Source organism: Propithecus coquereli, unplaced genomic scaffold, assembly GCF_000956105.1.
Source record: "Propithecus coquereli isolate 6110/MARCELLA unplaced genomic scaffold, Pcoq_1.0 Scaffold686, whole genome shotgun sequence".
NCBI classification, from domain to species: Eukaryota; Metazoa; Chordata; class Mammalia; order Primates; family Indriidae; genus Propithecus; species Propithecus coquereli.
The window spans coordinates 202,548-214,860 of NW_012152907.1; the positions used below are offsets into that span (position 1 = coordinate 202,548).

Consider the following 12,313-nt stretch of genomic DNA (forward strand, 5'->3'; position numbering starts at 1 on the left):
TGTATAATACTGAAGTCAGGGGTTTTAGTGTGCCCGTCACCAGAATAGTGTTCACTGTACCTGATAGGTAAGGTTTTAGCCCTCACCTCCTTCCCACCGTCCCCCTTCTTGGTCTCCAATGTCCTTTACATCTGTTTGTGCCCGTGTGTGCCATTGTTTAGCTCCCACTCTTAGTGAGAACGTATGGTGTTTGTTTTTCCATTCCTGAGATACTTCATCTTCGGTAATGGGTTCCATTGGGTTTTTTGTTTTTTTTTTGAGACAGAATCTCGCTCTGTTGCCCCGTCTAGAGTGCAGTGGTGTCATCAAAGCTCACTGCAGCCTCAAGCTCCTGGCCTCAAGTGATCCTCCTGCCTCAGCCTCCCGAGTAGCTGGGACTACAGGTGTGCACCACCATGCCCGGCTAATTTTTCTGTTTTTTATAGAGACGGGGTCTCGCTCTTGCTCAGGCTGGTCTCAAACAATCCTCCTGCCTCAGCCTCCCAGAGTGCTGGGATTACAGGCGTGAGCCACCGCGCCCAGCCTCCATTGGTCTCGATGCCTGTTTGATGCTTACACCACGCTGCCTGATTACTGTCCCTTTATCGTGAGTGCCAAAGTCAAGTAATGTCAGTCCTTCGATGTTTTCAAAGTTGTTTCGGGTATTCTAAGTCCTTTGCATTTTCATATGAATTTTAGGGTTAGTTTGTCAATTTCTATAAAAAGTCCTGCTAAAATATTGACTGGGTTACATTGAAGCTGTAGATCAATTTGGGTAAAATTGGTGTCTTAACAGTTTTGAATCTACAGATCCATGAACACTATATATTCTCCCCAAAGGTGTAGGTCTTTTAAAAATGTCTCTGAACAATATTTAAAATTTTCAGTGTATAGGACTTCACATCTTTTGTTGGATTTATTCCTGTTTTTTTATTTTTTGATGCTCTTATTAATGATACTTTTTTAATATGTGAATTTCTGGTAGAGTTTGTATAGAATTGGTATTAGTCCTTCCTCAAATATTTGGTGGAATTTTCCAGTGAATTTTCCTTTGTGCCGGGAATTTTCTTTATGTGAAGTTTTTTAACTGAAAATTCAATTTCTTTTTCTCTCTTGCTTTTTTGTTTTTAAAGACGCGGTCTTACTTTGTCACCCGGGTTAGAGTACAGTGTAGCTCACTGCAGCCTCAAATTCCTGGGCTCAAGGGATCCTCTAAGCTCAGCTTCCGGAGTGGCTGGGACTGCACCACCACAGCCAGCTATTTTTTTTTTTTTCCAGAGACAAAGTTTCACTCTCTGTGTTGCCCACACTGGTCTCGAACTCCTGGGCTCAAGTGATTCTCCTGCCTCAGCCTCCCAAGTAGCTGGGACTACAGGCATGAAGCCACTGTGCCTGGCTCAGTTCCTTTTACAGCTACAGGGCTATTCAGGTTATTGATTTCTTTTTGAGTGAGCTTTGTGCATTTCGTCTTTCAAGGAGTTTGTACATTTCACCTAAATTGTCAGATTTATTGACATGAAGTTATTCATACTATTCCCTTTTTCTTCACCCTTTCCTTTATTATCCTTTTTAATTTCTCTAGAATCTGTAGTGATGACACTGATAGTGATATTTTGTGATCTTCATTTTTTTCTTATCAATCTAGCTAGAAATTTATTAATGTCGATCTCAATAAAACAGCTTTGGTTTTCATTATTTGCTCTATTTTTGTTTTTATTTTCATTGATTTCCACTCTAATCTTTATTATTTCTTATTGCTGAGTTTCACTTGCTCTTTTTTTAAAAATGGAAACATCACTCTTATTGATAGTGTAGGGCTACAATGGGCAGTTTTGCAGAACAGAAATTAGACAGTCCCAAGACGACAGAGTATAAAATCGTAGCAGACAGCTTAATACTCTTCACCCTCATCCTCTCCCTCAGTGCTGTCTACTCCAACCTCATAATCCTTTTCAAGGGCAGCCATGTCCTCGCGGGCCTTGGAAAATTCTCCTTCCTCCATCCCCTCACCCATGTAGCTGTGAACAAAGCCACATTTAGCATATGTCAGGTCAGACTTGTGGTCCCAGTGAGCCCGGGCCCCATGCACACAGCTCTCTCTGCCGTGGCCAAATCCACCAGGTACCACAATGGAGGCTGTTGACGCCAACCTTGAAGCCAGTGGTACACCAGTCCACAAGCTGGGTGGTGCACTTGGTCTTGATGCTGGCATTGGCAGGATCGGCATCTTTGGGAACCATATCACCACAGTACAACAGGCAGTGAGCCATGTGTTAGGTCACTAAATATGAAATATTCAATTTTGAATGAAAAGTCTAGTTTACTATATCTCACACAGGAAGCAGTACAATTAGTCAAAGTGTGCACCTAAACTATTGACACAGTTTTGCCATCTCAATGGTAGTTTGTTTATGTCAGCAGTGAGGAAGCCTGGAGAGTGAGTGGCAATTGTGAAAGGCATTTTCCACAGCTTGTTGAGAATTGAATTTCATTTTTCCTTGCAAGAAGTGGTCCAGAGCCTGGAAGAAGTGATAGTTGGTTGGTGGAAGGTCTGGTGAAATACGGTGGATGACAACAGTTTCCAAGTCCAGCCTCTGTAGTTTGAGCAGCGTTGTTTTTTGCAACATGTGGTCTTGCAAGAGGATTTGGCCTGCATTTATTGATCAGTCTCGGCTGCTTAATCGGAAGCATCCTCATCATTTCATCCAATTGGTTACAGTAGACATCCTCTGTGATCGATTGACCAGGTTTCATGAAGCTACAGTGGGTAATACCAGCGCTGGACCAAACAGACAGCATTAGCTTTTTTGGATGAATATTCCATTTTGGACTGTGTTTCGGCACTTCATCTTTATCCAGCCATTGTGCGAAATGCTTGCAATTGTCAAAAAGAATCCATTTTTCCTCACACATAACAACATGGTGTAGAAATGGTTCACCTTTATGTCGTGACAGCAAAGAAAGGCAAGCTTTGAGACAATCTGACGCTCCTTTAATTCATGGGATACCCATATATGCAGCTTTTTTACCTTGCCTGTTTGTTTCGAATGGTCCAATATTGTTGGAATAGTAACGTCAAACCTTGCTGCTAATTCATGTGTAGGTTGAGATGGATTTGTTTCCACTATAGCTTGCAGCTCATCATTATCCACCTTGATCTCAGGTCACCCACATGGCTCATTTTCAAGATGAAAATCACCAGAATGGAACTTTTCAAACCATTGTAGTGCTGTGTGCTCATTAGTCATGTCCTTCCCAAGCACTTCATTGAGACTTCGTGTTGTCTGGGCTGCATTAGTTTCACAACAGAACTCATATTAAAAAGTAACGTGAATTTTTGACTTATCCATGATTTCACAAGAATTACTCTAAAAAAAATTTGAATGATAATCACAAGCCAAAATGTGCATTTGAAAGAATGAGGATGTACCTGCACCATAGAAATAAAACAACAAATGTCAAAGTGAAATGTCAGAGGTATCAACTGTCAAACTTAGTACTTAAGGAAATTGGACATTCCATACTTAAACTAGTATTTACCATGGCGAGGGTCACATTTCACTGTCTGGTTGGCTGGCTCAAAGCAAACATTGGAAATCTGCTTCAGTAAGCTGTGCGTGGTAGGCTTTCTCAGCAGACATCGCAGGGGCATATGTGGCCAGAGGGAAGTGGGTGTGGTGATAGGGCACCATGCCGGTCTGGAATTCTGGCAGATCAACCTTCAGGGCTCCATCAGTCTGAGGGAAGCAGTATTGGAGGACACAGTTTGGCTAATAAGGCGGTTAGTGTGGAGGTCGAGTGCCCCACGTCGATATTTCATGTCACAGATGGTCTCCCTGTCGACCATGAAGACACAATCAGAGTGTTCCAGGCTGGTGTGGGTGGTGAGGATGGAGTTGCAGGGCTCAGCTACAGCTGTGGAGACCTGGAGGGGGTGGGTAAAAGGAGAACTCCAGCGTGGACTTCCTGCCGTAATCAACAGAAAGGCGGTTCATCAGCAGAGGGGTGAACGCAGAGTAGTCCCCCCACCAACGCTGTGAAAAACCGAGAAGCCCTGGAGACCTGTGCACTGACTGGCCAGCTTGCGCATTTGGTCCAAGGCGAGGTCAGTGATCTCCTTGCCAATGGTGCAGTGCCCGTGGGCATAGTTACTGGCAGCACCTTCCTTGCCTGTGATGAGCTGCTCAGGGTGGAAGAGCCGGTGGTAGGTGTTAGTGCAAACTTTGTCAGTGACAGTGGGCTCCGAGCCTACAAACACTACCCTGGGCACGTGCTTGCCAGCACTGGTTTCACTGAAGAAGATATTGAAGGAGTCATCTCCTCCCGCAGTGTTCTTGTTGCTTGGCATCTGGTCATTGAGCTGGATGCCGTGTTCAGGCAGTAGAGCTCCCAGCTCTACACGGCCAGCCTGGCCAGCGTGGATGGAGATGCACTCACACCTCACGGGCACTGGTGGGCTCCGTAGTGCTAGAGGAATGGAAGGGATGGCAACACTCACAGACTACCTGGGAGTCGGGGTGGGGAGGGGAGAAGTAGTGAATATGGGTTTTTTTTTTTTTTTTTGAGACAAGATCTTGCTGTGTTGCCCAAGCTGATCTTCAACTCCTGGCCTCAAGCAATCCTCCAGTCTCAGCCTCCCAAAGTGCTGGGATTACAGGCTGAGCCACCATGCCCAGCCTTTTTTTTTTTTTTTTAAAGAGACAAACCCTCGCTCTGTCACCCAGGCTGGCATGCAGTGGCCTGATCACATCTCCCTGTAGACTTGGATTCCTGGGCTTAAAGGATCTTTCCACCTCAGCTCCCTAGTAGCTGGGACTGCAGGTGTGTGCCACCATACCTGGCTAATTTTTAAAATTATTTTTAGAGATGGGGTCTTGGTGTTTTGCCTGGGCTGCTGTAGAACTCCTGGCCTCAAGCAATCCTCCCACTTCAGCCTCCCGAGTTGCTGGGGTTACAGGCGCAAGCCACTGCTCCCAGCATTTTTTTTCTAATTTCTTAAAGTGGCAACTGAGGTTATTGATTTGAGGTCTTTCTTTTGTTCCAATGTAGGAAAAAAAGGAGTCTACTGCTATAAATTAGCCTGAGAACTGAATTCTAGAAATTTTCATTAATTTAAAATACTTTCTGATTTCCCTTTTGATTTCTTCTTAGACCCATGGGCTATTCAGAAGTGTGTTAGTTTCTGTATAGTTGGGGATTTTCCAGGTATCTTTCTGTTGTTGATTTTTAAATTTAATTTAATTGTGGTCAGACAACATACTTGTTATGATTTGAGTCATTTTAAATTTATCGAGACCTGTTTTATGGCTCGTAGTATTATCTATGAGGGGACTCAAAAAGCCCGTGGAAAAATGGAATTGAAAAATAAAAAAATATGTAAACTTTATTTCTCAGCAGAAGGTCCATTAAGATCAAGACACTTTTGTAAGGGATGATCCCAGCCACTTAGTCCACCCCTAAAGAACTGAGGGTCCTGGGAATTTAGCCAGGTCACTCATTGCAGTCTCTTTTCTATTATTCACTGAAGAAAGATGGGTGCCCTTTACAAATTTTTTAAGATTAGAAAACAAAAAGAAGTCAGAAGGAGCCAAATCAGGACTGTAAGGTGGATGCCTAATAATTTCCCATCGAAACTCTCACATATTTGCCCTTGTTTGGTGAATGGAATGAGCAGGAGAGCAGCTGTGGAGGGGGAGGACCCTCTGGTGAAGCTTTCCTAGGCATTGTTCTGCTGAAGCTGTGGCTACCTTTCTCAAAAACGCTCATATCAAGCAGATTTTATCATTCTTTGGCCCTTTAGAAAGCCAGTAAGCAAAATGCCTTGAACATCCCCAAACGTTCTTTTTTTTTGAGACAGTCTCGCTCTGTTGCCCAAGCTAGAGTGCCGTGGCGTCAGCCTAGCTCACAAGCAACCTCCAACTCCTGGGCTCAAGCGATCCTCCCGCCTCAGCCTCCCGGGTAGCTGGGACTACAGGCATGCGCCACCACGCCCGGCTAATTTTTTCTATTTTTAGTAGAGACGGGGTCTTGCTCTTGCTCAGGCTGGTCTCCTGAGCTCAAGGGATCCTCCTGCCTCAGCTACCAGAGTGCTGGGATTACAGGCGTGAGCCACCGCACCCAGCCTATCCCCAAAGGTTGTTGCCATGACCTTTGCTCTTGACCAGTCTGCTTTTGCTGTGACTGGACCACGCCTACCTCTTGGTAGCCACGGCTATGATGGTGCCTTGTCTTCACGATTGTGCTGGTAAAGCCATGTTTCACCTCCTGTGACAATTCTTCAAAGAAATGCTTCAGGACCTTGATCCCACTTATTTAAAATTTCTGTTGAAAGTTCTGGGCTGGTTGTGGTTCATGCCTGTAATCCCAGCACTCTGGGAGGCCAAGGTGGGAGGATTGCTTGAGGTCAGGAGTTGGAGACCAGCTTGGGCAAGAGTGAGACCAATCTGAGCAGGAGCGAGACCCTGTCTCTACGAAAAATAGAAAAAAATTACCCGGGCACAGTAGCACACACCTGTAGTCTAGCTACTCAGGAGGCTGAGGCAGGAGGATCGCTTGAGCCCAGGAGTGTGTGGTTGTAGTGATGACGTCACTGCACTCCAGCCTGGGTGACAGAGGGAGACCCTGTCTCAAAAAAAAAAAAGAAAGTTCTCTTGTCTACAGCTGACCTGCGCATAACGGTTTTGGCATCCATTGAATGGAAAGTTTGTTCAACTTTAATTTTTCGGTCAGAATAGTGTAAGCTGAACCAATTGAGATGTCTGTGGTATTGGCTGTTGTTTCTGCTGTTAATTGTTGGTCCTCTTGAATGAGGGCTCGAAAAAGATTAATGTTTTCCTCACAAATTCATGTGGATGGTCTGCCAGGGCAGGCTTCATCTTTAACATTGTCTTGTCCCTTCTTAAAACGAGATATCCGTTTGTAAACTGCTGATTTCTTTAGGGCATTGTCCCATAAACTTCTTGTAAAGCATCATTGATTTCACCATTCTTCTATTGAGGCTTCATAAATTTAATGTGATTTTGCTTCAATTTTATTGGAATTCGTGTTGCTCTGATAGGGGCTCTGTTAAATTGGATGTCTTATCCTTTTTAGTGCCTCAAACTAGATCCCATTCAGACAGGTTATACAAATTAGTATGAATTTATTTTGGTGCAAAAAATTTTGAAATCCAATTTTTTCATAATACGCATTTTCCATGAACTTGCTGATGATCCCTTGTATTATGATCAGTGTTCCGAGTACATTTGGAAAGAGTGTCTGTTCTGCTGTCCCGGGTGGAGTGTTATAAATGTCAGTTGACAGTGGTGTTCAGGTGGTATCCTTGCTGATTTTCTGTCTGCTTGTTGTGGTAACAGGGGCATTGAAATCTGATTGTATTTGTGGATTTGTGTAGCAGTTATAGCAGTTTGTCTTTCATGCATTTTGAAGTTCCGTATAATAGATGCATAAACACTTAGGGTTATGTCCTCTTGATGAGTCACCCCCTTTATCATTCTTAAATGACCTTCTTTATTCCTGATAGTATTATCTGCTCTGAAGTCTGCTTTGTGTGATATTAATATAGCCACTCCGGCTACCTTTTCATCAGCGTTAACTTGATATATCTTTTTCCATTCTTTTATTTTTACCTGTTCGCATCCATTTATAAAGTTTCTTTTAGGCAATATATAGTTGGGTCTTGTTTTTTTACTTATCTGACAAATTCTGCCTTTCAGTTGGGGTGTTTAGATCTCTCTATATGCTTATTGATTAGGGGAGTTTAATTAAAATCTGCCATTTTGTCATTTGTTTTCTGTTGGTACCATCTTTTTCCTTTTTTTCTGACTTCTGATTATTTATTTATTTTCTTTTTTTTAATTTCGGAATATTACGGGGGTATGAACATTTTGGTTTCATATATTGCCTTTGCATCACCCACGCTGAGCTATAAGTTTGCCCATCCCCCAGATAGCACACTCCACATTCGTTAGTTATGAATTTACCCATCTCCTCTACCCCCTTCCCACCTGCCCGGCACCCGATCAGTATTACTTCTGTGACTTCTGATTATTTTTTATTCTATTTTGTCTTTGTAGGCTTATTGGCTATAATTCTTGTTATGTTATTTTGGTGGTATTCATCTTTAATTTATTCCAGTCTACCTTCAAGTGTAGACCACTTTACCTATAGTTAAGAACCGTAAGACAGTGTGCTCTGTTTCGTCTTGCCAGCTTTGGTGCTATTACTGCCAGAATTTTACTTCTGCATGTTACACACTCCACAGTATAGCATACATGTTTTTCCTTTAAATAATTTTAGGTTGACAGCATTTTCCTTTTTACTTTCAGAACTTAAAAATGTCACCTCACTGTTCTGTAGGCTGTGTTGTTTCTAATGAGAAATCTGTCATCTTGACATTTTTCTTTGCATAATACATTTTTTCTTTGGCTGCTTTTAAGATTTTCTCCCTGTTGCTGGTTTTGAGCAGTTTCATTCCAATGTGACTTGGAGTCATTTTCTTCATGTTTCAGGTGCTTGGGGTTCATTGAGCTCCTTGGATTTGTGGGTTTATAGTTTTTGTTAAATTGGGAAATTTTTTGCCATTATTTCTTCAGATATTTTGACTGTTCCCCACTCTGGTGACGTGTGTGCTAGGGTGCGGGGAGTTGTTCCACAGCTCGCTGATGGTCTGCACATTCTTTCTGGCCTTTTCCGTTCTGCGTTTTAGTTCAGAGAGTTTCTATTGTTATGTCTTCACGTCACTAATCTTTTCTTCTGCAAAGCCTAATCTGTTAGTCCTCTGCAGTGTTTTTCTTCTCAGGTGTTGTAGTTTCATCTCTAGGTAGCAGGTTCTTAAAGGATCAGACAGTACATATTTTCAGCCTTGCAGGCCACACAGTCTCTCTTGGTGCTACTCGGCTCTGCTGTTGTAGCTCGGAGAGCAGCCATAGATGATACGTATTTGTGGCTGTGTCCCAATAAAATGTTATTTAAAAAACAGGTGGGAAGGGCAGGATTTGGTCTGCGGACTACGTTTTGCTGACCCCAACTTCAGTTCACGCTGTTACTCTGCTGAGTTATTTAATACTTTCCTCTGGTCCTCATGTTGTTATATAATTGCTCCCAGAAACCAATGCCAGATTTACCTTGCTTAAAACCCAGGTCCTCTCATGTTACTTACAGGCTAAGTAACCTCTGGCAGCCCATGACATACTAAATAGAGGTCAGAGTTATCTTACCCTTGGAGCCTCCAGCAGCTGGGGCTTCTGACATTTCCAGATGCATCTGCAGTGATCCCCCATCTGTCAGCTCACGCAGTCTGCTTGGTATGCCCCCCACTGCTCCCCGATATTTCCTTAAGTCCTGCCTTTTCTGGGGTTCTCTATTAACTCATGTACCTTGTGAGACCATCGCTTTCCTCAGAAGCTCTGTTCACATCCTGCCTTCTTTAAGAAGCATCCAGAGCCCCTCAGCTGGAGGCACTTTCTCCTGTCATGTGTTTGGCTCTTTGTCAGAAACCTGTGTGTGTGTCCCCGCGCTGTCGACCTGGAATCCCTTAGGAGGTGAGAGGTGTGCCCTCTCGTCTGTGTCTGCTGCAGCCCAGTGCAGAGCCCGGCTCAGGGTGCGTGTCTGAAGTGACACAACAATTATTGTCTGGAGGGGTGTTGCTCTGTTGGTTCTTGGCTCCTCCTTGGGGAACGTGTGTCCCGGCCTGTCGGAGGAGGTGGGCTGTGGGCAGCTGCCAGGTCTCCCCAGGACTTGGTGGCGGCAGTGCCTTTGCCAGTCCGATCAGTCTTCCTACTGTCCCTTCCTCAACGGCCTCTTGCCCTTTGGTTCCACAGAGCTGCGGTGCAACCCTGGGCAGTTTGCCTGTCGCAGCGGCACCATCCAGTGCATCCCTCTGCCCTGGCAGTGTGACGGCTGGGCGACTTGTGAGGATGAGAGTGACGAAGCCGACTGTCCAGGTGAGTGTGTCGAGCAGGAGGCGTGCACGTGACCCTGCCTCTTTGTCGCAGCTGGGCAACCGTGCCTCTCCTGCAGCGTGGAGACGGTGTGGCCTGGTGACCTGTGCTGTCTCCACGTTGGAAAGTTAGTTTGAGCTGACCCCTCCCTCTCTCTTTCTTTCTCACACTGTCTTTTTAAAAAATAGGTGCCCAACATCAGCAGATCCAGCACATGTAAGATGGCAGGGCCTGGGCAGTGGGGAGGCGAGCGAGGTGCCCGGGACACCGCATTTACAGAGGCGCTGCGGGCCCCGGACTTGCACAGCCCTGAGCCCTGCGCTTCTCTGGCTTCACCCTCGTCCTGGCTCTGGATGTGGGTGTCCCTTGAGACGTGGCTGGGATCCTGATGAGCGTGTTTTTCAGACAGGCCTCAGCGCTCCCTCCCCTCCTGCTGATGCACGGGTAACCTCGCGCTCCTGGGTTTTCTCCTGGCCACGGCAGCCTCCTGAAAATGTATGGACGGGCCATAAAATGTCTAAATCATTGGTTTTCCACCTGGTTTCCACCCCAGCACCCTCGAGGAATATAACATACTGCACAAATAACAGTGTTCACTACATCTGTCATTCTCAGCTTGGGTTGGGTGGAAGGTGTAGCTTCTCGAACATGCTTGTGCGTGGATGTGCGAGACACACATACATTCATACACAGATTTAAGACTCTACATGGTTCTCTAAAGCCCCCAAGAGGAAGGTGTCTTACCCCAGCTTGAGAAACACAGGCCTAAACGCTCAGCCTGGCATTAAGACTCCTTCACAGCCGGGCAGAGGTCTGCTTTGCCAACCTGATTTAGCACCACTTCCCTTGCGGTGGCTCAGCTGGGCTGTTTCCCGTGTGCACCCCGTTAATGATTTCCTAGCTGCACACTTCCTCTGTGCCTTCCTGTCTTCCTGGGATCCCCTTATTCTGTTTCCGCATGGACAAATCCTCCCCGTCCCTGCAGGCCTGCCTCAGATGTTACCACGGTGAGGGGCCACCTCTGGTCCCCCTGGCTGCATGTCGACCCCTGCCACTACCCAGCCTGTCCCTCTCGTACAACATCCAGAACTGCTGGTGATTCTCACCATTGCTGGGCTCGTCCTTGAGCCCTTGTTCCGGACCACAAGTTCCCCAAGGGCAGGAAACTTTGCCCTTCCTCAGTGGGACCTGGCCTAGGACGTGAAGGCTGTGCTGTAATGCCTGTAGGCCAAGTGCTAAAGGAAAACTGATTGGTTCCAACCAGAGGGATCAGGCAGGGCATCAGATAGAGGTGACGAGTGAGCTCTTTGAGGAGATTCCAAAATCAGAAGCAGAGATGGTCTGGCCAGACTCTCTTTGCCTGTGAAGAATGCTCCCTAGAGGGGACCCCTCCTAATCATCTCCCGAGCCCATTCCTCCTCCTTCGGATCATGCCTGTCTCTGGGCGAGGTGTTTGCCTTTCCAAATGAGGGTTTGAATGGTGGTGGCCCAGTCAGGAGCCCTGGGACAGCCCCGTGTCTGGGAGCCCACCTGGTGGCCCCTTGGTCAAAGCGCAGCCACGGGATGCAGATGCTCTATGTCGGTCAGCCTGGGGGGGCCATGTGGTCGTGGGTGGGAGCCTCCCCTGACCTGACTCCCAGGGTGAGACTGTATACCCAGCCTCCTGGAGAATTTCCTGCAGAGAGAACCAGGTGGTTCTCGGCTTGCTTAGAAATGGAAGCATAGCTTATCGCTGTTCTCAGAGTGTCACTTGGCTCTGCTTTTAAGGTTGTTTGTAATAACTGTCCCGTTACAGATACTGGAAACGGTAGTAGCCACGTTTGTGGTTGCTGTCTTGTTCACTTTGCTGTGGACTTGTTGAAGGCAAGGACTCTTTTGGACCACGCAGCCTACCACAGAGGAGGGTCAGCTTTGTGCTTGTGTTTTGGCTTGAAGTTACATAGGTTGCCGTAGTTTTTCTCCAGACAGAAAAATAAAATCGATCCTACAGAAGCTCTGGGTCATGAATAGGTGGCCCGCTCTAGGACCGGAGCAGTGAGGGCAGGACGGTGAGGAGTGGCGTGCGCAAACTCACGGAGGCGTAGCAGGGCCTGGGGGTGCTAGGACTGAGAAGGCCATTGCCCTGGCAGGGCTCACCCAGCGTCTCCTTGACTCGTGACCGTGTGTCTGCCCTGTGGTGTAGAACTTTATCACATTGGAGGGGGATTGGTAGGGGTGGTGAGAAAGATTGATTCTTGATTATTTTTAATGTTGGATTCTGAAAAATTTAAATTGTAAAAATATACAAATGGGCCACGCATGGTGGCTCACACCTGGAATCCCAGCACTTTGGGAGGCTGGCGGGGTAGGGGCGGGAATCACTTGAGGCCAGGAGTTCGAGGTCACAGTGAACT

At 46.1% G+C, this 12,313-nt stretch overlaps 1 protein-coding gene and 1 pseudogene across 1 annotated transcript in view; one reads left to right on the forward strand and one right to left on the reverse strand.

The window, feature by feature from the left end:
* Positions 1 to 1,870: 1,870 nt before the first annotated feature.
* Positions 1,871 to 4,408, reverse strand: LOC105823631 (annotated as a pseudogene).
* The window catches only part of LOC105823621 (integral membrane protein DGCR2/IDD), a 55,124-nt gene continuing 47,211 nt past the window's right edge, over positions 4,401 to 12,313 (forward strand). Inside the window, exons 1-2 of the mRNA XM_012660869.1 lie at positions 4,401 to 4,431; positions 9,801 to 9,923. Coding sequence (XP_012516323.1) covers positions 4,401 to 4,431; positions 9,801 to 9,923 — 154 coding nt within the window. The remainder of the gene's footprint in view (positions 4,432 to 9,800; positions 9,924 to 12,313) is intronic.